Below are 27,659 nucleotides of genomic sequence, written 5' to 3'. Positions count from 1 at the left end.
TGGCTATTAGAGGAGCAGATGGCTTCAAAAGACCACTCTCGGGGATCTGGGAATCCTGGGCAAACTAAGTCCCTTCCTTTCGAGAAGGACAGCAAAACCCATTTCCTCCTTCTTTCTATTCCAGGCTTCGTTCCTTTTTCCAAAGACTCGCCTCTCGGGAGCACAGAGAGATCCATGTGCACAAAGTGCTTGTCCAACCTGCAGCCATTGAGGCATGCTCTGGCCTCAGCCCCCAAGAACAGGCCTTGCCAGAGAAGCCCCAAGGAAGAAAATGCTCATGGACCATCCTGTCAGGCATGAAAAGACTCTGTGTCTGTTGCCAATCCCACAGCGCGATGGCAGAGAGCAGTGAGGAGAGAACAGCTTCCTCTCCAAGAAGGTGGACGCACTTGTCCCTGAAGAAGAAAGCAGCTGAGACCCAGGTGGAGGCAGAGGAGGTGAAGCTGCAGGAGACGACAGACAAAGACGAAGTGGATCTTACAGGTGAGATGGTTCAATCCACATGGTTGGCGAGGACCATGTGAGGAACACTCACACCAGTCACTCCACAAGCCTTCGACATCAGGGCCGTCTCATGGGACAGTGATGGGCACCTCCGGCTCTGGAATCCATTTAGAGGGTGGCAGAGGTCCATGGCTGAGGTGGGGAGAGCTGACAATGTCAGGTCACCCCCCTCTGGGGATCTGGCACGGTGGGGTGGGGACTACTAACATTGTTCCAGGCTGGAAGGAGAAGAGAGAGGCTGGACATTGGAGGAAATCATTTCTTTTCTCCTCGATTGGGTCCCTTTCCTCAGGAAAATGCTCCAGAGGTCTCAGCAGGTCCCAGCTGGGAACCGTACCAGAGCTGAGTCATTCCTTCTTGGGGGGTTCAATGCAAAAGGAGGCCAGGTGCCCATCACTGACAGGAAAGGGGTGCAAGGGGAGGGGAAGAGTAGACGACACCATTGAAAAGAAACTGGCCCCGAGGGAAGAGGAAGCCTTTTGTGGTCAAAGCCCCCAGCTAGGAGTCAGGAGAGCGGAGTTCTCTGCTGAGCTCTGCCAACAACCTTCAGTCTGACCCTGGGCAATTCGCTTCAGGGCTCTGGGCCCAACTTCCATCCTCTGTAAACCAGGGGGAAGATGTGGAAAAGCAAAATGTTAAGAATGTTTCTTTCTGCTGCAGGGACGAAGAAGGAGCCGTCTGACACGAAGGGGAAGTGGGAAAAAGGAAGCCCAGAAGAGCAGGAAGAAGAGCGCACTCCCAGCCCCTCATCAACAAGCAGCTCCCATATGACGATGGTAATGATGCTGTGTGGCCGTGCTCATGGAAAGCATCCCTTGCTGTGTGTAGGAATATCTCACAGGGGCTGAAAAGAAACACTCGTCAAGTGTGATCAACTCCAGCCAGTCTTTATCTGGGTTGCTTGAACGAGGCCCGCTTTGACAAAGGGGTTTAGGCACCTAAAGAAGTCCAGAGGTGCTTTGTGGGATTGGCAGAAGTGCCTGACTCAGGTGCCCGATTCTGATGCACTTTCTATGGCACACAGGCACGGCTGAAAATCAGAGCAGGCCCATCCCTGCCCTGGTCGGGGGAACCCACATATCTCCTGGCTGTGGGGTTCTGGCCCATCTCGTGGCACCAGGACCACTTTGAGACACAGAGAAAAGGAGTCTGCTCTAGAGCCTTAGCTAACAGCCTCTTGGCTTTTCGCTCCTGTGGTCGAGGCTCCTGCACTAAGCTCCAGAGGTCCCAGGTTCCCTCCCGCCTGCCAACATCTGGGCTCTGTCCGAGTTACAAAAGCCTCTAGACACCTTTGTAACTCTTCCTCTTCGGGACAGAGCACCCTGCAGCGCATACAAAAGGCTGCAATTCTGGGAGCTTCTGACCCGCCGGGGGTCTGGAGTATGGAGGCGAGTGTGCCACTCCGCTGTGCTCTACTGCATCCTAGGATATCAGGGTTGGAAGGGACCTCAAGAGGTCATCTAGTCCACCCCCTTGCTCAAAGCAGGACCAAACCCCAATTTTTACCCTAGATCTCAAAATGGTCCCCCGCTCAGGGATTGAACTCACAACCCTGGGTTTAGCGAATGCTCAAACCACTGAGCTACCCCTCAGCTGTTGGCAACCAGGACAGACGGTGCTAATCCAGCGCCATGCAGGCCAGCTGCAGTAATCCCCAGGGGGTGCCCTGAGACACCAGGGCAAAGGCCTCCAGCACCCCAGGCCCTGGGTTGAGGTGACCCTGGAACCAGGCCCCCTGGAGTAACATTGTGCCCAGTGAGTTCTCACCCCCAGGGCTCTGGCCCCCGAGGCCCACGCTTTGGGCTTCTCCTCAGCCAGGCAAACTTGCTTCTTCAGTCTCAGTTACTTTCTGTCCTGACGGCGATTCCTGCCTGTTTTCTGGCAGCCCCACAGGCTGCGAGCTGGGGAAGGAAGAGGGCGTTTCCGTTTGGGCCCTATTCTCAGTCCCTTCCTCGCAGACACTGTGGGCTGCCAGAGTTGCTGAGCCAATCTCCTCAGGCGCTCGGGGTGGGATGGGACATGGGTCAGGTTCTCCAGTGACCCCTCGGTGACACTCAAGGAGCAACTCGAATGGGCTTTGCAGGACATTGAGGCTTTCTCAGCAAAAGCGGGGTTTCCTGCGAGGAGGGGCTAGCGAGGGAGGAAACGGGGTGGCCCTTGGGGTCCCAGCACTGCCCGAGAGGCTCCCGTCTCTTCTCAGGAGAGGGGGCCAGAGAGGGGACAAAAGGCTGAGGAAACCTTAGCACCTGGGGAGGCTTTTGAAGAAAAGGGCTCAGCCGGAGTCTCCACGCTCCCTCGGCACTGCCAGCCTCCCCCGGGGACAGACTGTTCCAGGGCAGCTGCCCGAGGGAAATACTCAATCCCAACAGGCTTTGTCCCTGTTCTTTGCAGACCCCCAGGGAGCACCCTTCCTCAGCCCCGCTCCATGCCCTGCTGATGGCAGCCGTGAAGGGTCTGACAACACCCACCCTGCAGAGATTTAGAGCCGCAGAGGAAGAGCTGAGGGCCATCGTATCTCTCCACGGAGACAAGATGGAGAGAGTAAGAGACTCCCGCAATGGGGCAGGGGGATGCTGCGCAGAGAGGGGGATGGGAGAAGTTCCTCTCCTCGGAAACCATTCCTGGGACACTGGCATGGGATTGGAAGGTTGGCTCAGCCCCTTGCCATTCATCGCTTGGCCACGGGGATAGGTGACATTCAAGCCCTTCTCCAAAGACCGCCTGCACGTGGCGCGGAAGTGCAGACTTATTCCCTTCCTGGGCTTTGGCTTTCCTGGAAACTCTGAGACTAATCAATGAACAGAATCCTCAGCCTGAACTTCCTCCCCAACCTGCCTGTTCCTCGGGTTTCCTGCAGGTCGTCCCTGTCTCTGCCCGAGTTCCTTCTTTCCAACAGGTCCCAGCGGGAAGTTAACAAATGGCCCCTCAATCAGCAGATTGATTTGTGCCGGGCTCTAACTCCTGCTAGCAGAACAGGTCAACAGAATCCAGCCACCCGCCTTGTAGCTCCTGCTCCTTGTTCGACAGAGGAAAGAGCAATGACCAATTCCTCACGGAAGAGTCCTAGGGGGTGACTTGTCCCTTTAGGGTCTGTCTACTTGTGTTGCAAACTCTGCAGCAGGAGCCTGAAAGCCTGGCCTGATGGACTTGGGCTCCCAGGGCTGGCACTGAGGGGCCAAAACAGCAATGCAGACTCTTCTGGGCTGGGGCTGGAACTTGATCTCTGAAGCCTGGGGAGGAGGGTGGCTTCAGAGCCTGGGCTCCAGCCCAAGTCACCTTGTCTACACTGCTCTTCTATGTGCCATAGCATGAACCCGAGGTTAGAGACCCGGCTTCAAGATTTGTCGCGGAAGATTTTAAAATCCCACAGTATGGAGGTTCTCCTTAGGGCTGGGGCCGGGAGCTGGCTAGCCCCACCCAACTAGCCCTGCATCCCATCTCTGCCATGGGCTGTGGGATACATCAGTAGAACCAGCTGGGTCTGGAGCAGTGCTTCTCAACCTGTGGCCCGGTCAGCACAGAGCTGCGCCCCTTTGGGACATCCTCAGGGACAAACAGGCCGGATTGGATGTGCCCCACAATGGAACCTAGGTTGAGAACCACTGGTCTGGAGGAACGGATTGTGCAAGAAAGAGCTAAAAGGAAGTTGCAGAGATGGAGGAAAGGCTCCTGGAGGGAAGCCCTTGAGAGCAGGGCTGAGAGCCGTTTGCTACGGCAGGGAAGGCCCTGGGACATCAGGGGAGTTAGGACTGTGCCCACTCTAAGGTTTTGTGCGTGTTTTTGAGCTTGAAGGTGCTAACCCAGACCTCAGGAAGACTGGGATTGCTGGACTTGTCAAAGCCTCTTAGGGAGCAGCCAAGATGGGCAACCGAGGTCAGAGGAGGCTTGCAGGGCTGCCAGGAGGGCTTCCCTGGGAGGAGGCCACTCATTGATAAATCCATCCCTCAACTTTCTGGCATTCTTCCAGGTTGGAGACGTGGTGGGAGGGATCTTAATCTGGCTCGACAACAGCTGTGATCCCAGAGCCAGAAGAGCAGTGCTCAGGGCCATGGCCTTGCTGGCTCGCTCCCACCCCCAGGACGTGGTTCTAACCTGTGTGGCTCACACGCTCTCATCGCACAGGTAGGGAGCTGCTTTGTTATCTCCTCAGTCCAGTAGTTCTCTTCCTGCTCCTACTGACAGGCCACAGGCCGGGAGGGGTCCGTGGGGCTCACACACTTGGAGGGAGTTTCCTGCTGTGCAGAGAGCTGTCCACGCTTCCTAAGAGGAGATGGCCAGGCCCAGCCACTGAGGAGCCAACCCCTCCTCCTACACTCCCCGGGATGGAGACATGCCACTTTTCTGGAGAATTCCAGCATTGTCCTGATTTCTATGGGTCACCCCACTTCCCCTCAGATCCAGTACAGGGCCAATCAATGATTTGGGGGCTCACTCAACATCCCTGGCTCATGAGGTCTGGCTGCTCCTTACTGCAGGAGAGAAGGCAGAGATGGAAAAGGCCCATGAGGCCCATCTGTCTATCCCCTGGAGACCAGTGCAGGATTCTTATCTGTCGTCAGACCCCCCAGTTATTCCAGGGCTGAGGAATTGGTGACAAAATACACTCATCCTTATGGAGCTGTGGGGCAGAGGTCAATCTCTTAAGACAGACATTTCCAGCCCTTATTGATGCAAAATAAAATAAAATAAAATCAACAAAAAATCCTCCCCACATGACCAGAGCCTAAATGCAGTGCAGCGAGCAGACAGCCAGCATTAATAGCTCTGAGAGGGGGGAGTGCCTCTTTCCACCTCAATAGATTGTTAACTTTCAGTCCTGCTGGTTATTGCTGATCACTTGGAAGGGTCAGCCAGCTGAGGGGTTTGTAACACAACCCCCATGTGCCTCGGGGCCATGAAACCCAACTGAACCCTAGCCAGAGGTCAAAAGTCCAGCTATCCTTGGCATCTTCTGCAATGCAGTTCTGCACTGACCTGAGCGAAATTTGTGTCACACTGCAGAGCAAATTGAAGAGCAGCAGGAAAGAAATGGAACTTCTTACCCAATTCAGTTATCAGAGGAATAGAGTGTTGGTTTTAAGATTTCTTTGAGTGTTTGATTTGTAAACCTTTCTGAATTTCAGAATCAGGTCTGAATTTCTTGGAACAACCACAGTGCTTTCCAGGGGCTGTGCTCAGAAGTCACAGAAACTCGGCAGCACTGGCACAGAAGTTCAGTCAAGCTTCCTGAAGACCTTGCTTCCAGGCCATTTGCTCTTGAGTTGTCCAACCTAGTTCTCAATGTCCTCGGGCTTGACCACCACCTCCGACCTTCCTCACCAAACTTGGAAGTCAAATGACTGGAAGTCTTTTGGATCCACCTGCAGTCTTCCTCTGCAGATGCCTGCGGGGACCAGCAGGACCTAGATCCGCAAGAATGGAGGAGGGGGATTTCAGTCCTACTTTCCTTCCATCTCTGTCACATTGGGCTTTACAATCTCCTCTTCCAAGCTCTTGAATCTTCTCAGATCAGGCCATGTGCTGACTCACTCTCTGACCCTGTCCACCACACTGCAGTAGAATTGAGCTGCTAAGAGACACTTGGCCAAACGCTGGCTCTCCGTTAGACCCCCAAACAGCCAGAGTAACTCCAATGATGTCAGGCAAGTTTTTCGGGACTGACCCAAGTGTAACAGAGCAGAATTTTACACAGTCTGCGGGTCACAGTTTGGTGGTCATTCTGTGGTCAGTACATGGTCACTGTCTTGGAAAGAGTGGGTTAGCTTTAGAAGCAAGAACCCATGAGGGGAAAGGAATAAATACAACTTTCTCTGAAGGGACTTGCCCTGCCTTAGCCTCCCTGCACCAGTGGCTGTCTCCTCTGGTATTCCAAGCCTCTCCCTGGGGAGGGCAAGAGATGGCCAAGCAGGAAAGCTCTGACGTGTGTTTCTGAATTTGCAGATGTGCCATTGAGTTGTGGAAGGCCTTGGGTGAAGAACCACAGCTCACCAGGGAGGTGCTGCAGCAGCTGCTGGACAAGCTCCAGCAGAGACGCCGGGAGGAGAAGAGCAGCCATGTGTCTCTGGCTGTAAGTGAGATTTGAGATGTCACCTTGCGAACCCGCCAGAGGCACAGGGAATATGGTGCATCTGTGTGTGTGTGCGAGTTTCACCTCTTCTTAGCTTCAGGCCATGGCTCCACCACACATTGAAGCCGACCTAACTTAAATGGGCAGACAGCCGCCACAGCGATTCCATCCCTGGTGTGTGTCCGCACTTTGCTGCTTGTGTCGGCAGTGCACGTCCTCACCAGAAGGGCTTGTCTTGATTGTAGGGTCAGGGTGGGGCATTGTGGGAAGGCTCCTGAAAGCCAGTTGACGAAAGCGACGCGGTGTCTGCGCTGACGCTGCATCGACCTAACTGCATCGACCTGGACTCGCTGCCACTTGTGGAGGTGGAGTTACGAATTTGGCACCAAGGGGCTGTTCTGACGACGGGAAGGAAATTCCATCCTTAGGGGGATGCAGAGTGAGCGGCCTTGCGTTGACCTAACTCTGGAGTGTAGACCAGGACTTAGTGTGTCCTCGCCACTTCCAATCAAACCAAAGAGGTGTCAGTAAAGTTTCCCCCAGGTCAAAGTTACACATCTGAAGTGGTTTATCTGCTGGTACCCTGGCTCAGTTGTCTTCTGCTCCAGATGGCCCTTTAGTGAGCAGGTGCAGTTCAGGTGTCTCTTGGAAGTCTCCAGCTTTCTGGCTCTGTAAACTGTGGCTAGAAATCTTCCCAACATGGCATCCTGAGAAGTCCGGTACTTTTGACTGGGCCAGAAACACTGGGCCTAGGAGAACGGATCTCCTCAGGATGGTTTCAGCCCTTCCAGTCATGGCTGGAAAGCCAAAGCACAGGCTCTGCACCAGAAAAAGAAATCATGGGGAATAACCTCATCCAGACTCTTCTCATCTTTCCATCCTGCTTCCGTTCCAGGAATGGGGGAAGGTTCAGGAGCCTCCAAATGTCCCCACCCCTCTCAGAAGCCAATACTGTTTTGTAATACGCTGGAGAGGAAAGGAGACATGACAAAAGGACAAGAGCGAATGGCAATGGGGGCAGGTGGCAGATTGGGAGAGCTGAGTGAAATTCTTTCCCCCCTCCAGGCAATGAAGACCATTTATGAGCTCCTTTTCCTACGGGGATACCGAGAAGCCATCCTGCAAATGTATCCCCAGCTGCTCATTCTCTGCGTCAGGCAAGTGCAGTACGTGCTGGATCTGCACTTGCCAGGGACCTACACGGCCAGGCAGACATCCAGCCCCGAGGAGGGATCCAGCTGCCTCAGCCTCCTAAGGTAATGACTGAAAGGAAAAGGAAGAACAGATTTGTTCGGCTAAACACATGGGGGCTGTTCATGGCCATCAGTTGTTCGGGTGCTGTCCTTAGCCCAGGCTCAGTTGGGAGCAGGTCTCTCTTGAGGGAAAAGGGTTGAGAGCCGTGCATTCTTGTGAGTCACACTCGCTCATCTGACGCCGTCCACAGGCCAGCTGCTTTCCCTACACACTCAGGCAGCAGCCATGTTTGTGCATCCATCCACGTCTGCCACCCGCCAAAGGGTCAGTGCTTTCCTCAGTGCCTGCTGAGCAAATCCGTGGGCCTCTCTCCCCGAACGCGGACAGAGCCACACCGGCAGCACAAGGGGACAGGCACTGCAGGACGTCAGCCTCACAGGCAGACAGGAGGAAGAGGGACCGGTTCATCTGGTTCTGTGGGCACAGTTAGGGGCTTCCATCTGCACGGGAAAGAGAGAGCGCCAGAAGACACCTCAGGTGGCGTAAACTGATCGAGCTTTGCTCGATTCCACCAACAAAGGATCTGGACCCACATGCCCACTTGAGTCCTGTTACCTGTCACAGTAAAGAATCAAGTATTCAACTATCGTGAGTGATGACACCAACCATCTGAAGAAGTTACAGGGTCCCTAACTGGTTCCAAACTCAGTGAAACTGCAGTGTAGACAGGGTATCACACTGGATCGATCCTTGGGGAGGCTAGCTACTGCTGAGCATGCTGGGTGTCTCAGGACTTGTGCAGATTTGCCATGCTTGGGGCTGATCTCATTGCTTGACACTCTTTTTTGTGTGTTTGTTTGTTTGTTTTTGTTTTTAGCACCTCAGTGGAGGCTGTGAAGACGCTTTTCTCCATGCCCGGCTACTGGAAGGAATTTGCCAGCATCCACTTTCATCGGGGTTGGGACATGATAGCCTCCCGATATCACTACTCGCAGGGGGTTGGCCTGATTGCAAGGTTGGAGCTCAAAGTTTCCTCTTCTTTGGGTCTCTCTTGGGAATGGGATTTCCATGTGAAATACTCCTCAGTTCTAGGCTGCCAGCTCAGCCCAGCAACTTGAGCTGAACGCTCTCTCCCCCTTGAGAATCAAAAGGGACTTTCTGTTCCATGTTCCAGAGCCATGATTGAGTTTGAGAACCCTCAGCTCCCTGCAGTTTTCAGAGAGGCAATCTCCATCGTCCAGAGTGGGAAGGAGGAGGAGCAGAGAACTATCGCCCTGGCTTTCTGCACTGAGGTGAGATTCATGAGTTGACAGGCAGAAGTGGGCTTTCTGGAGAGCAGCTCAGGACAGTAAGCTCTAGGCTACATTGTCAGCAGCTTAGCAGCCCTACCGCCAGCTAGCTCCTCTCCGCACATGGATGGTTGCGGGCATGGCAAAGAGAGGGAGGGAGAGACAGGGTGAGATTGCTCCTGGCTGGATGTGCCTAGATGGGGTTATGGGACAAGAAGCCATGTTTCTCCAGTGCCCCAAGGCCATGCTTCTCTCCTCACCTTTTCCTGGGCTTCTGCTTTTCTTCTGCCCCACGGCTCTCTCCATGGCACTCAATGAGGTCTGGAGATTCCCCTTTCCCTGGGGGCTTATTTGTGACTTGTGCATTAGTCTAAATTTGGGGAAGGAACCAACTGAAACAGCAGCAATTGGCTCCCTACTCACCAGAGACTTTGCATAGGAGGAAGTGGCCCTTTGGGAAAGATGACTGTCCAGGGAACAGACCCCACAATAAGACCTCTGCTCCTCAACCTGATCTTCATTTGGCTCTTGCCAGTTTCTCCAGAGTCCTTCCATTGACACCATCCTGACAAGATCAGTCCTCCAGGCACAGCTCATGGACTGGACCAAAGATGCAAATTCCATCATACAGAGGCTCAGTCTGCGAGGCCTTGGCAGTATTGTGTTCCAGCCAGAAAAGGTGAGAGCCGGGGATTGCCCAGGGGACCCAGGAAGCCAATGTCCATCAAATAGCTCAGAAATGAGAGGGAGAGCCACACACAAGCCTTCTTGTTTAAAAGACAGCCCTCAAATGGTGGAGGTGCTTTCGGAGCAAATCAAGGCATGCCGTGCTCCCTGCTCCCGTGAGCTGAGCCCTGATTGCAGATGGGATGCAATGGGGGAGGCGGGGTGAGCAAAGACAAAGGTGACAGTGAGCAACTGGCACAGAGTGAGAGGAGAATGACTTTCTGCCCCGTTGGGGGGCTGTGCCCTCCGTGGTTTCTCGTCGGTGGCAGTGGTCCAGCATGTGCTCCAGGCTGTCACCTGGGAAAGTAATGAGCTGCCTTCTTCATTCCGGCAGGTGCAATTCTTACGGGCCCAGCTGCCAGCAATCCTGGCCGTCTTTTGTGACAGGGATGGAGGGCGTGTCCTGGAGGCCATGCATAAAGCTGCAGACATCATCCACCTCCTCAACAGGGAGGGGCTTGGCTCCATCTCCCAGGATATTGCAGTCAGCCTTCGCCCCTTCATTGATGATGTAAGGCTTGGAACCCCCTCAAAGAAGCCCACTCCCCCCCCTCCACCTGTCTCTGATGCCCTTGTCTCTCTCTCCCCATCCCCTTCCTCCCGCCCCTCAGGCCTGCCATGGAGCCTCCAAGGAGTGCCCCCGCCATGGGTGGGGAATCTCCTGCTGAGCCACCTCCCTGTCAGAGCTCTTCTCTCCAAAGCTCAAGCTCAGTGCCATGCTCCCAGCCCCTGCTGCAGCCTGGCCTGGAGGAGAGGGGGCCTGGCACTGGGCAGATGACCAGCTGTCTGGAGAACACAGGCTCCCAAAGAGGTGGGGATTCTCAGCAGGAAAGAGGTGGGTCGGGAATGGCCCGGCTCTCAGGGGCACCCAAGAGCAAAAGAAATGCTGTCTTTTGGAGCAGCCAGTCCCTGCCAGGCTCCAGCAGCTGCTTCTCCCCTTCCCCACACCAGTCTCCAGCAGCCTTCCTGCCCTCTCCCCTCATCTTCTCGGGTTCCAGGATTCTGTGCTCTCCAGACAGAAACTGCCTCTGGGACACCCTGGGCTGCACTGTCCCGCACAGGGTCTCAGGCCCTGCACAAGAGTCTATGGCGCTGGCCTGGCGGCCTCCCTGCTCCCGCCAGCCAAGGTAGTTCACACAGGGGGAACCGGAGCAGCGTGCGCATTACCACTCAGTGGCGTTATGCTCTGATGCTGCCTGGCTGTAACCGGGGGTCCCCACCCCCTGTGTGTCATTGCCAGGAGAAGGGCAGTGTGCGCTCAGCTGCCATTGTACTGCTTGGCAAGGTGGTGAGCAGGGTGCAGGACCCCGACAAACCCTTGGTGCAGCAGGAAATCATCCACTGCTTGCTCCCCCTGCTGCTGCATCTTGAAGACCAGGAGGAGAGTGTGAAACTGGTAAGTGCCACAGTCATTATTGCCTTAAGAGCAAAGAGCCAGGATCCCCTGGGGCCCCCACTCCATTCATTGCCAGAGCCCCTTGCCCAAGTGGAGTCTTCTCCTCCCTGCTTCACTCCATGCTGGAGCTAAGTGCCTCATCCATCCTCACAGCACACAGCCCAATTGGGAAGAAAAGCCTTCTTCTGGGAAAGAGGAGGGGCATAGCGTAGCGGGGCCGGGAGTACTGCTGCTGGCCCCGGCATGGCCCAGGGCCTGTGTCCCCCTGAAGTGCGGGGCCCCCCAAAGCACGGGGCCCTGGGCAACCGCCCCAAACCATCCAAAGGACAGGACAGCTCTGGCTCTCTCCAGCCAACTCTCCCTTTCCTCTCCTCAGCACACTCCTGTGCAGAACAAATTACAGGAATCTCCACTGGCAGGAAAAGCAGGAGAAGAAGGGACGGGGAAGGTTCCATGTCCCCCAGACTATCCCTCTCTCAGGGAGAACCCTCTTGGTCTCCTCTTCTCTTGCAGTCATGTAAACTGACGCTCTTCCGCTGCGCATTCTTCCTCAGGTGGGCTGATTTGAAGACACTCTTCCGCAGCATGGCCTGGGATGGCTCCTCACAGCTCTTGAAGTGTGTCTGGATCTGCTTGGTAGGTGAATTCCTTGTGCCTTGAGAGTGCTGAATGGCAACTTGAGGAAGACCTTTCTAACCCCACACCCTGAGTACCCATCCGCTTCGGTCGGGCTGCAGGACTCCATTCCAGGCTCTGTGCTGGCTCCTTTCGGCAGGACTTACAATCCGTTCACATTGTTGACATTTTTCTCCACAATTCTCCGACCTTCAAACTTTTGTCTTTTCAAATGAAAGCTGAGGTTCTGGAGAACACAATGGGAACTTCAGAGGGGTGCTGCTCTGGTGTATGGCTTCATATTGGCGGTTGCCATGGCCTGGCTATATGCTTTGGCTTTCCTGGACTATTCGCTGTGGAAAGAACATGTCATTTGTATATTGTGCATTTCTTCCTTCTTTCTTCCTAGATGCAGAACAATGAGAGCCACATCCCCAAATTCCTGTTCCAGGCCTTACAGTACCTGGAAAGCTCACAGACAGCAATAAGACATTCAGCAGCCCGATTCATTGGTAAGCAGAGCAAATTCACTTGATCTTTTCTCAATGCTTCCTTCAGAGCCCTTTTCTGGACGGCTGCTCTGTTCCCTCCAACAGCACCAGAATCCTAAAATTGTGTGTGTGTGTGAATTAACACGTATTCCAAGATGAAGGGAGCAACTTAGCTGAATCAACGGCACCAACTTCCCCCACCCACAACAACTCTTTGGCTGTGCCTAGGGGAAACCAGCAGGATGTGAATTCAATCTCCTTTGGAAATCAGCCTCTCAGTAACTTCTGGGCGTCTGATGCTTTCTCGAACGTGCTTTGTGAACAGATGTAAGGAATGTCTGGAATTTCGCAAGGGTGTCTTGGGGGAATGGCTGCATCATTAGCAGTTTTCAGCGAAGGATCTGAAAAGCCATGAGACCCATTGTATTCATTGTATGTCTAGGAAACACTATCCACCATTACTGCGATTTGTTGTCTGAAACCGTGAATGAAGATGGCATCTCCCGCCTGTATGAAGGTAAGGAAATACCTCTGTGTGTTTGGGCCTCTGTGGGAAGCACAGGGGTGCAGCACAGGGCCTGAACACAGCTTTGCATGTGTCCCTCTCAGTCTAAGGACAGCGTTGAAGGAAGAAGGATGGTCACACGAGCTTTCATCAAGGTCCCACAATCTGTGCACGGGAGCAGGGGAATTCCATCCCTAGCTCCTAGTGTAGACGTAGCCTTAGAGCTTTGTGGGGAGACTGTCTTCATCAAGGTCAGAAAGTCTCTAAAGGAAGGCCTGACCGAATTGAAAAGGGCTCTTATTATTCAGGATGATGATGATGATGATGATGACGATTCCCCTCTGTAGGGAAAGATTCATCACCTGCCCTCCCTGGAATGGAGCGATTGCAGGCCAGGGACCTTCACTCCGAGATTGGTTATCAGCTCCTAGGAAATCCCATGAGGGGACATGGGAAACACTTTTCCCTGTGAGCTCTTCAGGAATGAAGGCACAGGGCCACAAAGGATTTCAGGAGACGTTAGGAGCCGAAATCCCTTTGTGGATCTCGGCCTAAATGTTGGATGGTTTAACGTGGCTGCCGCTGTCACTTGCCTGTTCCATCCAAAGAACAAGTGCCCCCAGCCGTCTGTGTGTACGGGTGTGTGGAGGAGTGTCTGCCGGCAGAGGGGGAAGTTAGGCAAGAATGGGGTCTCCTCTCTGTCCAGGGCTATTTTGGGAGGAGCCGAGTTGTTGTTCTTGTGCCCTTAGACTCTTGGGGAGCGAATAGCAGGGGGCAATGGCCATCGGAAGGGGAGGTTTCCTAGGTACCAGTCACATCAGCACCATGGGGTTTTCAACCCATTTCCTCTTGGTTTCAGCTTTTCACGAAGTGCCTTTGAAATCGGACAGGACTACGTGGTACATCCTCAACAGATATTATAAATATTTGCAGCAGCTTGAAAATCTCGTGTTGGGTTCTGCATTCGACTAGGGAACCGGGACCGACACCGAAGAGCTCTTTGTCCTGCTATGGTAAATACAAGAGACGCTTCTCAACTTTTTGGTGTCCCTAGCCTCTGTTTGCCAGAAGCTGGGAATGGGGGACAGGGGACTGATCACTAGATGATTGCCTGTCCCTTCATTCCCTCTGGCATTGGCCACTGTCGGAAGACAGGATACTGGGCTAGATGGACCTTTGCTGTGGCCTTTCTTATGTCCTTATGTTTGGAACCGGGGCTGAACAACAAGGTGGATATCAGCAGATGACCCAAAATTATGTTGATTAGTCAGGCCTAGAGAAGACTTGGAAGAATTTCAAAGGGATTGAAGAAAGCCATGTCACTGGGCAGCACCATGGCAGATGAAAACCAGTGCTGACCAAGGTAGGGCCATACACAGGAAAGCAGTGAGGTGAACGACTCCTCCATATCGCTGGTGTCAGAAGCCAAAGCACGGCTGGTTGGGCCCAGTGGTTGGAGCAGTGGCGCTGGGGCCTCGTGCTCAGAGTGGTGGAGGCCGAGCCGAGAGGAGCCAAGGGTTGGAGCCGGAGTCCGGAGTCAAGAGCAGGACTGGAACAGGCTGGGGAATAGGGCAAGGGCCGGATTAACGATCCCCGGCCAATGGCAGCTGCGGGGGAACTTAGCCTACAGGCAAGATCAGCTCCCGGGACAGAGGTTCCCGGTGTGGTGCTCGTCGCGCTGACGTGGCTGGCGGGGGGAAAGGAACGGCAGCGTGCGGAGCCGCCTCGCCCCCACCCCAGCCAGGCAGGGGTTTAGTGGCTGCAGCCTGGGCCCCCCTTAGCCCTACTCCTTTCCTGAGTGCACCATTGCCCCACTTCTGCCCCATTCCCACACACTGGTACAGGGCAGAACCCTGGAGCTGATCTCTGAAATCTCTCTCACTAGAAGGAAGTCACTGCAAAGGCAGGACAACCCCACCTTTGGGCACCATGGAGGACATCTCATCCCACTGCACAGAGCCCTATGTTCACACAGCTTCTCGCATGTGGTTCCCTCACTCATCAGAACCAGACTCTGAGCGTTGAGCCACACAGCCCCGACGGAGAGGACGGCCGCACGGACCCTGGTCGCAGGACCACACCGCCCTGACGGAGAGGACGGCCGCACGGACTCTGGTCGCTGGGCCACGCAGCCCCGACGGAGAGGACGGCCGCACGGACTCTGGTCTCTGGGCCACGCAGCCCTGGACAGAGAGGGCAGCCGCACGGACTCTGGTCGCTGGGCCACACAGCCCCGACGGAGAGGACGGCCGCACGGACTCTGGTCGCTGGGTCACACAGCCCCGACGGAGTGGACGGCCGCACGGACTCTGGTCTCTGGGCCACGCAGCCCTGGACAGAGAGGGCAGCCGCACGGACTCTGGTCGCTGGGCCACGCAGCCCCGACGGAGAGGGCGGCCGCACGGACTCTGGTAGCTGGGCCACGCAGCCCCGACGGAGAGGGCGGCCGCACGGACTCTGGTCGCTGGGCCACGCAGCCCTGGACAGAGAGGGCAGCTGCACGGACTCCGGTCGCTGGGCCACGCAGCCCCGACGGAGAGGGCGGCCGCACGGACTCTGGTCGCTGGGCCACGCAGCCCCGACGGAGAGGGCGGCTGCACGGACTCTGGTCGCTGGGCCACGCAGCCCCGACGGAGAGGATGGCCGCACGGACTCTGGTTGCTGGGCCACACAGCCCTGGACAGAGAGGGCGGCCGCACGGACTCTGGTCGCTGGGCCACACAGCCCTGGACAGAGAGGGCAGCCGCACGGACTCTGGTCGCTGGGCCACGCAGCCCCGACGGAGAGGGCGGCCGCACGGACTCTGGTCGCTGGGCCACGCAGCCCCGACGGAGAGGACGGCCGCAAGGACTCTGGTCGCTGGGCCACACAGCCCCGACGGAGAGAACGGCCGCACTGACTCTGGGCGTAGGGACACACAACACTGCATGGGAGGGCAGCCATTTTCACACTGGGCATTTGGCCACACTACCCTGAGACTTAGGGAAGTTATTTGATGTCAACCATGGGACCTCGCCCCTTCACTCCTCAGACATCGCTCATCTGTCACCATGAGACCGACCCCATGACATAAGACTTTTGGGGTCAAGATGCAAACAGGAGTAGAAGCAAGGAGTGCCATGTGACCCCTCTAAGAGATCCTCCCACTCCTTTACCAATCTGGGGGTGTTTTATCTCCATCCACCTGCCTCAGGAATGGATTTGAGCAATTGGGGAATGTTCTGGGGCAGAGTGACCCATCCGGAAGTGGGTCACGTGACCCCTCCAAGAGCTCCTCACACTTGGGGTGGGCCTCAGCCCCTTAGGACCAACCAGAGAGGGGATTTCACCAAACAGGGTAAGTGCCATGGTGGGGTGACCTGCCCGCAAGAGGGGTCCACCACCCCTCCATGAAATCCCCGCACCGTCCTCTGCTAATCAGTCAGGGTTTCGCACACACGCTTTAGGCCATCCCAGAAGGGAAACGTAACGATCAGAATAGGCAGTGCCCGAAGGTCTAGGCCAGAAGCCGCTGATCTCTGGAGCTCCACGTTTGCGTGGCTGGCAGCATCGTCCTGGAAGTCGCAACACAACACTGCGGGGAAGAGCCCATCTCGTTCCAAGGATGTCTTTTGAAGAAACCGTGGCCTAGACCTTCGGGCTATACCTGTTCTGGATTGGTACACATTTCCCTTCTGAGATGGCCTAAGGTGGGAGTGAAACCCTCGCCAACTGCTAGAGGGTGGTGTGGGGACATTTTAGAGGGACGTTGCGGGCAGGTCACTCCACTGCAGCACTTCCCTTCTTTGGTCAAATCCCCTCTCGGGGTGGTCCTACGGGGCTGACGCCCACTTCAATTGGTAGAGGACACAGGGAGGCGTTCTCAGAGGGGATATACAACCCCCTTCTGCGTGGGTCACCCTGCCCCGCAACGTCCCCTGATTGGTCAAATCCAGTGTTACGAATTACACCTGGTAGGACATGCACACAACTGCTGCGAATTACACCTGGTAGGACACGCACACCAGTGCTGCGAATTATACCTGATAGGACACGCACAGTTCGAATCTAGGCTGAGGCACAGAAACAAAGTCCACAACTGCAGAGTTCCCAAAAGACACTAAGTTTATTACGCTCGAGCGTGGTGCCCCCCTGCTAGCCAGGAGGGGACCCTGAATACAGATTATACAAAGGTTATATACTTTTTAGCAAAGCATGTTGCCCTCGTGCATTGGAAACCTTAGCCAATAAACAAACCCTTTTCTTATCTACCACCTATCCCTGCTTAGTGCATTCCTCGTGCTAAACCAGTATGTTAATTACACAGCATGGTCCTAAAGCCATGCATCAGTAACTTTTATTATCAGGATGGGAAGCCTCACATCAAGGCCAAGAGACAGGGAGTTAGAGACTGACAAAAACCAGATACTGGGAGTCAAGGCAGGCTGGAGACAAGGAGGAGGATTTTCACAGGGATTCAGTATCTAAGGATCACTCCTCCTGGTGTATGATGTGCTGGCATTTAAACAATGGTGGGCCCCAAACCAAAATGGAGTCACATGTGCTAACTTTTCCTTAACACCAGTCTCCGTGTGTGTAAAATGCTGGTTGCCCCGGCCAAATTTTCCTGAAAGAAGGGAAGAAAGGCATGTAGCTTTTGGGTTATCTGTCAGGTGGCCATCTTGGACTTGGGAAAAGAATCTGGTGACCTTTAGCCATTTCCTATATTAGTTTGGCTTGGGAAGCACACTCCCACGCACGGATTGAATCCGCGTAGATAGGGTCTAACATCCAGGCAGAGACGACGCAAAGAGGGATAGGGAGGGTTTTTAGTTCGGTCTACTCACCCATTCCTGTGTCCAACATGGAGTCCCTCCCTGACGTCCAATGTCAAGAGAGCAGCAGCTGTCCATCGCTGTCCCTGCAAGAGAAGGGAGAGAGAACATCAACATGACCTCCTGGGTGTAATTGTTTGGGAGACTGGAGCACTTCCAGAGTTCTGTTAATCCACCCCTTCTCTAGCCTAGCCTAGTCCTTTTCCCGCTCGTAAATAAAGTCTTGTTTGTGTGCTTACCACTGCCTGGCATTATTTTCTTGTGCTAAGGCAAGCTCTGACAGACTGGCTTTACAAAGGGGACCATGTGGGAAGCATTTACTGTAAGATTCCCTGCATCTTCTGAAAGGGGTTTGGGTTCTGCCCTTTTGAAAGGAAAGAAAAATCCTTCCAGGTGATCCTACGGGGCTGAAACCCACTGTGATTACTTAGTAATCTGTCCTCTTCACTACCATGTTTGTGACCCTCTGTGTCATAGGGAAGTAGCCCATGGCTCATTATGCATCTTTTGATTTAAAATGGACACGTGTGGGGTACAGACGAAGAAGGACAACTTTTCAAGTCCACTGTGCACAGAAATGGGATGGACACTTCAAGGATTGAATACAATGCTTTGATCTTCCATCTGTTCATTAAACAAAGACAAAGGTGCAGATTTGGGAGGCTCGGCACTGACTTCCCCAGGATCATTCCTCTCCACGTAGTTCCCATGATAAATCTCCTCTCAAGGAAGAGCCTGAGGAATTGTGATCAGGGGAACTACCCAGAGCACCAGATAAATCAGGGCCCTGAGCTGAGAAAAACCAAGCCTCAGCCAGCTCACATTAATTCAGCTGTCCTCAGCACAGACACCCCTGAAGCACCAGAGGATTCCTTGAAAGGCTTTGAGAGGCTTGGCTCTGCAGAGCGAGAGATGAAGCCTATTACTGCAGGGAAATCAATGACAGAGCACTGTCCACACCAGCACTTAGGTCGGTGTAACTTGTCTCACTCGGGGGGTGGCTTCTTCACACCCCTGAGCGACACACGTTCTACCGACACAAGGGGGAGTGTAGACGCAGCCTTAGCAGAGAAGCGATTTAGAAAACAGGTTTTGTTTTGGAGGAAATGCAGGAACCCCGGGTTTGTAATAACCCAAAGGAGAGTCCGACCCCACCAGTCACCTTCCCCACTTTGCACTTGGCCCGGGGATAGTTGTTTTCTCTCAGCCTGTGCCCACTATCATGCCATGTGAAGGCGAAGGAGCCATGCACCTGTCTAGGGTGCTTCTGACATCCGAGAGGGGAGAAAGGAAAAAAGAGGCTCAGTCCCACATGCTACTCACACAGGGGGTGGGAACTTTTGTGGTCATTTCAGTCGAGTCAAGGGGCTCCAAAAGAGTCAGAGCTGCTAACGTGACCCTGTCCCTGTTGTTGGGGACACTGGGGCATGGCCACTAGGTAACTCGAGGGGATGGAAGACCACGAGTGTCGATGAAGCCCCCTCGCACTAGGCCCAAGTGTCCTTGGCCCCCCCGCCTGGAGGCACTCGCAGCAGTTATGCTGAGGATCTGCAACAATATGTTGCAGAGTCAGACTGCCTGAAACTAAACAAGGCCAAACAGGGCAGATATGGAAGAACAATGCTGAAGGAAGCAGCTTTATGTATAGGTTAACAAATGATACAAAAAACAAGGGAACTAGCTGGGAACTGGATTGTCTGGCTAGATGGATACTTAGGGCAGCTTGCCATTGGATAAGTATGCTGAAGAAAGGATGGATAAAAGCCTGTGTAACTTCCTGCTCTGGGTGCAAAATTGCAGATTCTATTCTCCCTGGACCTTTCTGAAGCTTCAAATAAACTTTTCTGCTTCTCCACCCCGTTGTGATTCTTGGGTGACGCACACCGGGTAATGAACCCCTCCCCCCTGCTGTTGTTTTGCCTCTCGGCACTGGGTGCCGGCAACACTGTCCAACATTAAACAGGAGAAACAAGGCTGGCAGTTTGGGCTGCTGGACAGAACAAGCCTTCAGGCTGAAAAGCCAACCACCTTTCTCTCCATTTCAGCAAAAAACAACATTCAACAAACCCCCGCAAAAACAGGCACCTGAAAAAGTCCTGCCCCCGACTTCACCTTTCCAAGGTCTTCTCCGCACTCTCTCCCGCCCCGAGTGAGAATCCCACACCTTGACCAACACACCACAGTCAGACCCGAATGCAGCTCTCCCTCTGCAGGCAGGATGGTGGAGAAAAACACAGGTAAAAAACCCTCCAGGCTCAGCTGCGCCCGGAGCCTTGGCAAGGACGTGGTGGAAAGGTGACGCCGGGATCTCTCGCACGGTAAAGGAGACTCGTGCCCGAGTCCGACAAACCCTTTGGGAACTCGAAGGAAGCCGCATCCCACAGGCGTTTCCACAGACCAGCCACCAGCCACACACCCAGGCCGGAGGGGCCGGGACACGGGAAGGGGCAGCAGCAAACGCCCCCGGGGGGAGGGCTGGGGCGGGAGCTGCAGCCAGGCCCCTGGACCCGCAGGGAGAGGCAGACCCTGACAGCAACCAGCCACGTTTGCCCACGTGTGTGTGTGAGACACGTTTGTGTGTGTGTGTGATGTCTTGTGTGTGTGCTGTGTGTCGTGCAGAGTCTTGTGTTCAGTGTGTGTGCTGTGTTGTGTTTCGTGTTGTGTGTGTGTAGTGTTGTGTGTCGTGTTGTGTGTTGTGTGTCATTTAGAGTGTTGTGTGACATGTTGTGTGTTGTGTTGTGTGTGTGTTGAGTTGTGTGTCGTTTTGTGTGTCATGTTGAGTGTGTGTTGTGTGGTTGTGGTGTCATGAGACGTCTTGTGTGTGACGTGGTGTGTGTCGCACGCACAGACACAACACATCGCATGTCACCCGCACAACATGTCGCGTGTAGCACGCACTCACAACACGTCATACATCACATACACAACACGTCGCCTGTCGCACAATGCACATCGCACATTGCATGGACACACACAACACTTCGTACGTCGCACTCACAACACGTCGCATCGAATGTCATACACACAGCACATCGCACTTCACACCCACAACACGTTGCGCGTTGCATGGACGCACAGCACGTCGCACGTCACACTCACAAACATGTCTCACACATGCACAACACGACACACATCACATCACACAGACAGAAAACACTACACACATGTCACACACACAAACACACAACACGACACACAACACGTCACAGACACAGCACAACATACAAAACGGCACACAACACAACACAGGCAAACAACCTGACAAACAACATATCACAGACATCCACATAGACACACACACACAACGACACAGAACACATCACACACACTCAACACAACACTCTAGATGACACCCAACACACGCAATGCATCACACACACACAAACACACACAAGACGACACACACACACTGCACACACCATGTCACACAAAACACGTAACATGACAGCACACACACAACACCACACACACACTGAATATGACACACAAAACGGCCCACAACACAATATACACACACAACATCACACACACACACCACACCACAAAGACACACACACAACACGTCACACACACAGCACACCGCACGTCGCACAGACACAAAGCACTACACACATGTCACACACACAATAAAACACACATCACACAGACAGACACAAACACACACAACATGACACACACCACGTCTCACACACACACACACACACACACTCTACGTCACACACAACACATCACATGACACCAAAAACACAACACCACACACACTCAACACGTCACAGAGCATGACACACAACACGTCACACAGACAGACACAAAGAAACACGACACACAACACGTCACACACACACAACGCTACACAAAACACGTCTCACACACACACACCCCACACACCATTTCACATGTCACCACAAACACACCACCACACACACAATCCACACAACACTCTAGACGACACACAACACACACACAACACGACACACAAGACGTCTCACACACACACACAACCCGTCACACACACACATATCACGACGCACACAACACGAGACACAAAACGGCTCACACACACAAACACACACAACACGACTGTCAAAGGAAAAATGAGTTAGCCGGTCTCTCACCAATTTAGGTGTTCGATTCGACTCTCGGATCCCACGAACTTCTCAACTCTGAGTCCAGTTTCTACAAGCGTCCTTTATTAGGCCGCCGAAATACAGCCCGAGCCGGGTGCCTCCGGAGAGGGACCCCGCCCCGCAGACATTGCAAGCGTGTGCACCCTCGACGGTTGGTAACACCGCCCTCGCCCACGTCCAGAGTCCGATCCCCTCGTTTGAGTCGGGGTCTCTGCTCTTCCCGACTGGGCAGGTTTGTCGCTGACAGGCCGTTGCGGGTGCCAGACGCACTCCTGAGGACAATTAGCTCTTCTCCCTTAGCTCCAGGGATAACGGGCGGCCCCCACTGGTTTGGCAGCTGCTTCTCCAGCCTTCCTCGCAGGTCAGCTCGACCTCGGCCTCAGGCTTCAACTGCTTTACTCGCGTCTGCGGAGTTAGTAACTCCTGCGAAGCCATAAGAGCAAACGGATTAAACAAACATTTCTATAAACTAGCATGTAAGCCCTTTCCTATCACAACGACACACACAGGAACACGTCGCACGTCCCACACAACACGTCGCAGGTTGCAGGTTGCATGGATACACACAACACGTCGCACGCACGCATGCACGCATGTCGCACGTTGCACGTCGCACGACACACACACACAAAAGGTCACACAAACACACACAACGCGACACACAACACGTCACACACACACAAAAAGATCTCATGCACACACACACAATAAGACACACAACCCGTTGCACACACACACAACACGACACACACAGCACGACACACAAACACAACACGACACAATATGTCACACACACAAACACACACAACATGACACACAACACGTCACACAGACAGACACAAACACACACAACATGACACGGACCATGACACACACACAGAACACTACACAAAATACGTCACACACACACACCACGTCATATGACACTACAAACACACCACACACACAAATCACACAACTCTAGATGATACAAAACAAGACACACAACACGTCACACACACACAACACGTCACACACACAAAAACGTCTCACACACAACATGATACACAACCCATCTCACACACACACATAACACAACACGACACACACAACGTGACACACACAGAAACAAATCGCATGTCCCGCACAACACGTCGCAGGTTGCACGGATACACACAACACATTGCACCCACACATGCACGAAAGTCGCATGAAAAACACACACAGAAACACGTCACACACACAAACACACACAATGTGACACACAACACGACACACAAGACATCACACACACAAACATGTCTCTCACACACACACACAACACGACACAGAACCCATCTCACACAGACACACACAACAGGAAACACAACACGTAACACACACAACATGACACACAACACGTCACACATACAACACATCGCATGTTGTACGTCGCATGGACACACACAACACATCGCACGTCGCACAAACACTTTGCACATCGCATGTCGCACGTCACACCTGCGCACACAACATGTCGCGCGTCGCACATAACACACACAACACGTCGAATGTCGGACACACAACACGTCGCACATACACTCAGCACGTCGCACGTCATGCGTTGCCCGCTGCACGTTGAACACACAACACGTCACACACAAAAATGTTGCACATCGCACACACAATATGTTGCACATTGCACGTCGTGCATCACACATACAACATGTCGCATGTCACACAAACACACACAACGCGTCACACACACAACACGTCAAACACACACAAACAGGTCTCTCACACACACAGACACACACCACACAAAACACAACACGTAACACACACATGACATACAACACGTCACACATACAACACATCGCATGTTGCACGTCACACGTCTCTAACACACACACAACATGAAACACAACACGTCACACACAACACGACACACAACATATCACACAGACACAAACACACACAATGACACGTCACACACACACACACCACGTCACACACCTTCATCGATTGGTCTCGTTAAGAGTTGCTATGGCAACCCCCATTTTCTCGTCTTCTCTGTATTGATATATCTATATCTTCCTGCTGTATTTTCCCCTGCATGCATCTGATGAAGTGGGCTTTAGCCCATGAAAGTTTATGCTCAGATAAATTGGTTAGTCTCTAAGGTGCCACAAGTCCTCCTCATTCGCTTTTCCTGACTGATTGTGCTGGGGGCTCTGCCTGGCTCCAGCGCTCCGGTCCCTCAGCTACCAAGGCCCCAAGGCTGAGAAAGGCGAAGGGCCTTGTCTTACATCACACAACCTGTCGGGATAGAGTTGGGAACAGGACCCACGTGTCCTGACTTTCAAACTAACCATCATTTTATGACGAGATAACTGGCTCTGTGGATGAGGGGAAAGCAGTGGACGTGTTGTTCCTTGACTTTAGCAAAGCTTTTGACATGGTCTCCCACAGTATTCTTGCCAGCAAGTTAAAGAAGTATGGATTGGATGAATGGACTATAAGGTGGATAGAAAGCTGGCTAGATTGTCGGGCGCAATGGGTAGTGATCAATGGCTCCATGTCTAGTTGGCAGCTGGTATCTAGTGGAGTGCCCCAAGGATCGGTCCTGGGGCCAGTTTTGTTCAATATCTTCATTAATGATCTGGAGGATGGTGTGGATTGCACCCTCAGCAAGTTTGCAGATGACACTAAACTGGGAGGAGAGGTAGATACGCTGGAGGGTAGGGACAGGATACAGAGGGCCCTAGACAAATTAGAGGATTGGGCCAAAAGAAATCTGATGAGGTTCAACAAGGACAAGTGCAGAGTCCTGCACTTAGGATGGAAGAATCCCATGCACCACTACAGACTAGGGACCGAATGGCTAGGCAGTAGTTCTGCAGAAAAGGACCTGGGGTTACAGTGGACGAGGAGCTGGATATGAGTCAACAGTGTGCCCTTGTTGCCAAGAAGGCCAATGGCATTTTGGGATGTATAAGTAGAGGCATTGCCAGCAGATCGAGGGACGTGATCGTTCCCCTCTATTTGACATTGGTGAGGCCTCATCTGGAGTATTGTGTCCAGTTTTGGGTCCCACACTACAAGAAGGATGTGGAAAAATTGGAAAGAGTCCAGCGGAGGGCAACAAAAATGATTAGGGGACTGGAGCACATGACTTATGAGGAGAGGCTGAGGGAACTGGGGATGTTTAGTCTGCGGAAGAGAAGAATGAGGGGGCATTTGATAGATGTTTTCAACTACCTGAAAGGGGGTTCCAAAGAGAATGGATCTAGACTGTTCTCAGTGGTAGCTGATGACATTACAAGGAGTAATGGTCTCAAATTGCAGTGGGGGAGGTTTAGGTTGGATATTAGGAAAAACTTTTTCACTGGGAAGGTGGTGAAACACTGGAATGCGTTACCTAGGGAGGTGGTGGAATCTCCTTCCTTAGAAGTTTTTAAGGTCAGGCTTGACAAAACCCTGGCTGGGATGATTTAGTTGGGGATCGGTCCTGCTTTGAGCACGGGGCTGGACTAGATGACCTCCTGAGGTCCCTTCCAACCCTGATATTCTATGATTCTGTGATCAGTCTGGAGTTTCACACACTGAATGATCAGAATAAAGGGACCTGCAATGAGCTACAGACCAACAACCATTCACACTGATTCTTCAGGAAGAGTTTTAGAAGCACGAGAACACCAGCGAGAACCAGGGACGGCTCAGAGACAATCAGCAGCGAGAAGGAGAACAATTCACCAAGCAGATGATTGGTTCTGGCTTATTTGCTGGGCCTTAAACGAGAACAACAAAGTCTTGAATCTCCTCCCTGCCACGAGACCCCCTGCTCAGCCAGTCAGCATGGAGACTCTGGCGGTGGGCTGAGGGTTCCCCAGATGGCCCAGGGATGGCTCAGGTCACCGGTGAGGATCACTCTCAGAGCACGCTTCCTGTCCCATCTCTTTGGGAGGCCTCCCACCATGAGGGCTACAGAGCAGGCCACTCCTCGCCACTGGAGGGAGGGAAGCAGGAAAAGGGAAACCAAAAAAGACAAACCCCAAGGACTCGAAGGGACAAAGGCCTAGCTGGGGGAAAATTGTCCCACCTTAACCTCCTGTTTTCCGTGCCGAGAATTTGGCCAGCACCAGGTGGATCAGGCTGCCTAGGTACCAAACCTCTCTGGGGCTCTTACTTTCTCCACAGGGACGTCTGTCTTCTCGCTCAATGAGCAGTGGGAAAGGAGAAAACTCCAGAGAGGCTCCACCTCGCGCTCACATACGTGACCCTGAATTCTCTCTCAGTCCTCAAGGAGACACCTCAAGAAGGAGACTCCCTGCAGCAAAGCCCCGGGGGTCTCTGAGATCCCCCTGCCCTGCAGCCTGTCCTCCCTGGCCGTTGTCGTGGACTCTCTGTGAGGTCACCGCCTCCCAACCTCCTTTCACCAATCACCTGAGTGCTGCAAAAGGCCCTTGTGATGTCACTGCCACCCCCACCCCTGCCCTGCCGGGCTCATGTCCTGCCCCGAGCCGGCTCCTGTGCGTGTTTGAGCTGCTCCCCCTGGGTCACCCCCACACACTCAGTGGTCGTGCAAGGGTTCACGCAGGCCACACGTGGAACCATCAGAGGATGCTCAATGTGCCGCACTCGGTTTTGCAGAGATTTGGAGACTTGAAGGCCAGAAGAGACTGTTAGATCATATCATCTGGCCCCGCTACGCATCACAGGCCTCCTGTATGGCGCAGTAGCGAGTTTTGGTCCAAAGCAGACTCCAGAAAGGCATCTCATCAAGGGATGGAGGAAGCACCACTTCCCTTGGTAGCCTGGAGGAAATTGATGCTGTGGGGGGCAGGGAATTGACCCCAAGGCCACACTTGTGAGTCTGTATCATAACACACATGCATAACAGCACTGCGCGAAGTATGTACACGTCACCTTAACTCTGATGTTTCCTAACGTTTAAAGGCCTGGTCTCTAGGGTGTTCTTTGTGCTTATCGATCGATTTTGGGGAGAGATGCAATCAGTTAGTTCAGAGTGGGAGCCGTGTTAGTCTGTATCAGCAAAAACAAAAAGAAAACGAGGAGTAGTTCTGGCACCTTAGAGACTAACAAATGTATCTGGGCACATTTGATGGTGTGGCTGATGTGATTAGGTCCGAGGATGGTGTCCCTAGACTAGATATGTGGACAGAGCTGGCAATGGGTTTGTTGCAAGGATAGGTTCGTGGGTTAGTGTTTTTGTTGTGTGGTTGCTGGTGAGTATTTGCTTCAGGTTGGGGGGCTGTCTATAAGCGAGGACTGGCCTGTCTCCCAAGATCTGTGAGATTGAGGGATCGTCCTTCAGAATAGATTGTAGATCCTTGATCCTGCCCTGGAGATCTTTTAGTTGGGGGCTGAAGCTGATGGCTGGTGGTGTTCTGTTCCTTTCTTTGTTGGGCGGGTCCTGGAGTAGGTGACTTCTGGGTATTCTTCCTTTCAGCAGGTGGGGATTGTAGTTTGAAGAATGCTTGATAGAGATCCTGGAGATGTTTGTCACTGTCTGAGGGATTGGAGCAAATGTGGTTGTATCTTAGAGCTTGGCTGTAGACAATGGATCATGTGATGTGGTCTGGATGAAAGCTGGAGGCATGTAGGTAAGTATAGCGGTCCAGGATAGGGTGGTCTTTATGTGACCATCGCTTATTAACACTGTAGTGTCCAGGAAGTGGGTGTCTTGTGTGGCCTCTCCTTCTGCCCCGCCACCCCCACGAACATGATACAGTTCTGCCGTGACCTGGAATCTGACTTTCTACGTCTCCAACAGAAGGAATATTTCTAACACACCTCTGAACAACACACTAATCCACAGAGACCTTCCTACCAACACGACAAAAAGAAGGATTCTGCCTGAAGGTCGAAACAGCAGACTGGACTTCAACTCGAGTGCTTCAGCTGACAAGCACGGGCTGAAGTGGTCGAAAAGCAGCATCACTTGGTCCA

At 53.3% G+C, this 27,659-nt stretch overlaps 2 protein-coding genes and 1 long non-coding RNA gene across 3 annotated transcripts; all 3 read left to right on the top strand.

The window, feature by feature from the left end:
* The first annotated feature begins 200 nt into the window (after positions 1 to 200).
* LOC141985707 (maestro heat-like repeat family member 5) lies at positions 201 to 8,136 on the top strand. Its single transcript, XM_074949897.1, has 6 exons — positions 201 to 483; positions 1,165 to 1,280; positions 2,896 to 3,045; positions 4,472 to 4,626; positions 6,445 to 6,571; positions 7,637 to 8,136. The coding sequence occupies exons 1-6, from the start codon at positions 297 to 299 to the stop codon at positions 7,829 to 7,831; spliced, it is 930 nt and encodes a 309-aa protein (XP_074805998.1). The 5' UTR covers positions 201 to 296; the 3' UTR covers positions 7,832 to 8,136.
* Positions 8,137 to 9,706: 1,570 nt separating this feature from the next.
* Positions 9,707 to 12,326, top strand: LOC141986044 (maestro heat-like repeat family member 5). The gene is made up of 4 exons (XM_074950211.1): positions 9,707 to 9,733; positions 10,115 to 10,291; positions 11,021 to 11,176; positions 12,201 to 12,326. Exons 2-4 carry the CDS (start codon positions 10,193 to 10,195, stop codon positions 12,324 to 12,326), a joined length of 381 nt encoding a protein of 126 aa, XP_074806312.1. The 5' UTR covers positions 9,707 to 9,733; positions 10,115 to 10,192.
* A 365-nt stretch (positions 12,327 to 12,691) lies between these two features.
* On the top strand, positions 12,692 to 16,511 carry LOC141985706 (uncharacterized). The gene is made up of 3 exons (XR_012638993.1): positions 12,692 to 12,799; positions 13,647 to 13,800; positions 14,673 to 16,511. It is a non-coding gene; the product is annotated as an uncharacterized LOC141985706 (long non-coding RNA).
* Positions 16,512 to 27,659: the final 11,148 nt, after the last annotated feature.

Source organism: Natator depressus, chromosome 4 (genome assembly GCF_965152275.1).
Source record: "Natator depressus isolate rNatDep1 chromosome 4, rNatDep2.hap1, whole genome shotgun sequence".
Classification (NCBI taxonomy): Eukaryota; Metazoa; Chordata; order Testudines; family Cheloniidae; genus Natator; species Natator depressus.
The sequence above is the reverse complement of the archived record's forward strand: the minus strand, read 5'-3'. Positions and strand labels throughout refer to the sequence as shown.

Coding starts and splice junctions, on each gene's coding strand:
- LOC141985707 (XM_074949897.1), top strand. CDS start 297: ATGAAAAGACTCTGTGTCTGTTGCCAATCCCACAGCGCGATGGCAGAG. Junction 1,281..2,895: donor GCAGCTCCCATATGACGATG/GTAATGATGCTG, acceptor TGTTCTTTGCAG/ACCCCCAGGGAGCACCCTTC. Junction 4,627..6,444: donor CACACGCTCTCATCGCACAG/GTAGGGAGCTGC, acceptor CTGAATTTGCAG/ATGTGCCATTGAGTTGTGGA.
- LOC141986044 (XM_074950211.1), top strand. CDS start 10,193: ATGCATAAAGCTGCAGACATCATCCACCTCCTCAACAGGGAGGGGCTT. Junction 10,292..11,020: donor TTCGCCCCTTCATTGATGAT/GTAAGGCTTGGA, acceptor TGTCATTGCCAG/GAGAAGGGCAGTGTGCGCTC. Junction 11,177..12,200: donor AGGAGGAGAGTGTGAAACTG/GTAAGTGCCACA, acceptor CTTTCTTCCTAG/ATGCAGAACAATGAGAGCCA.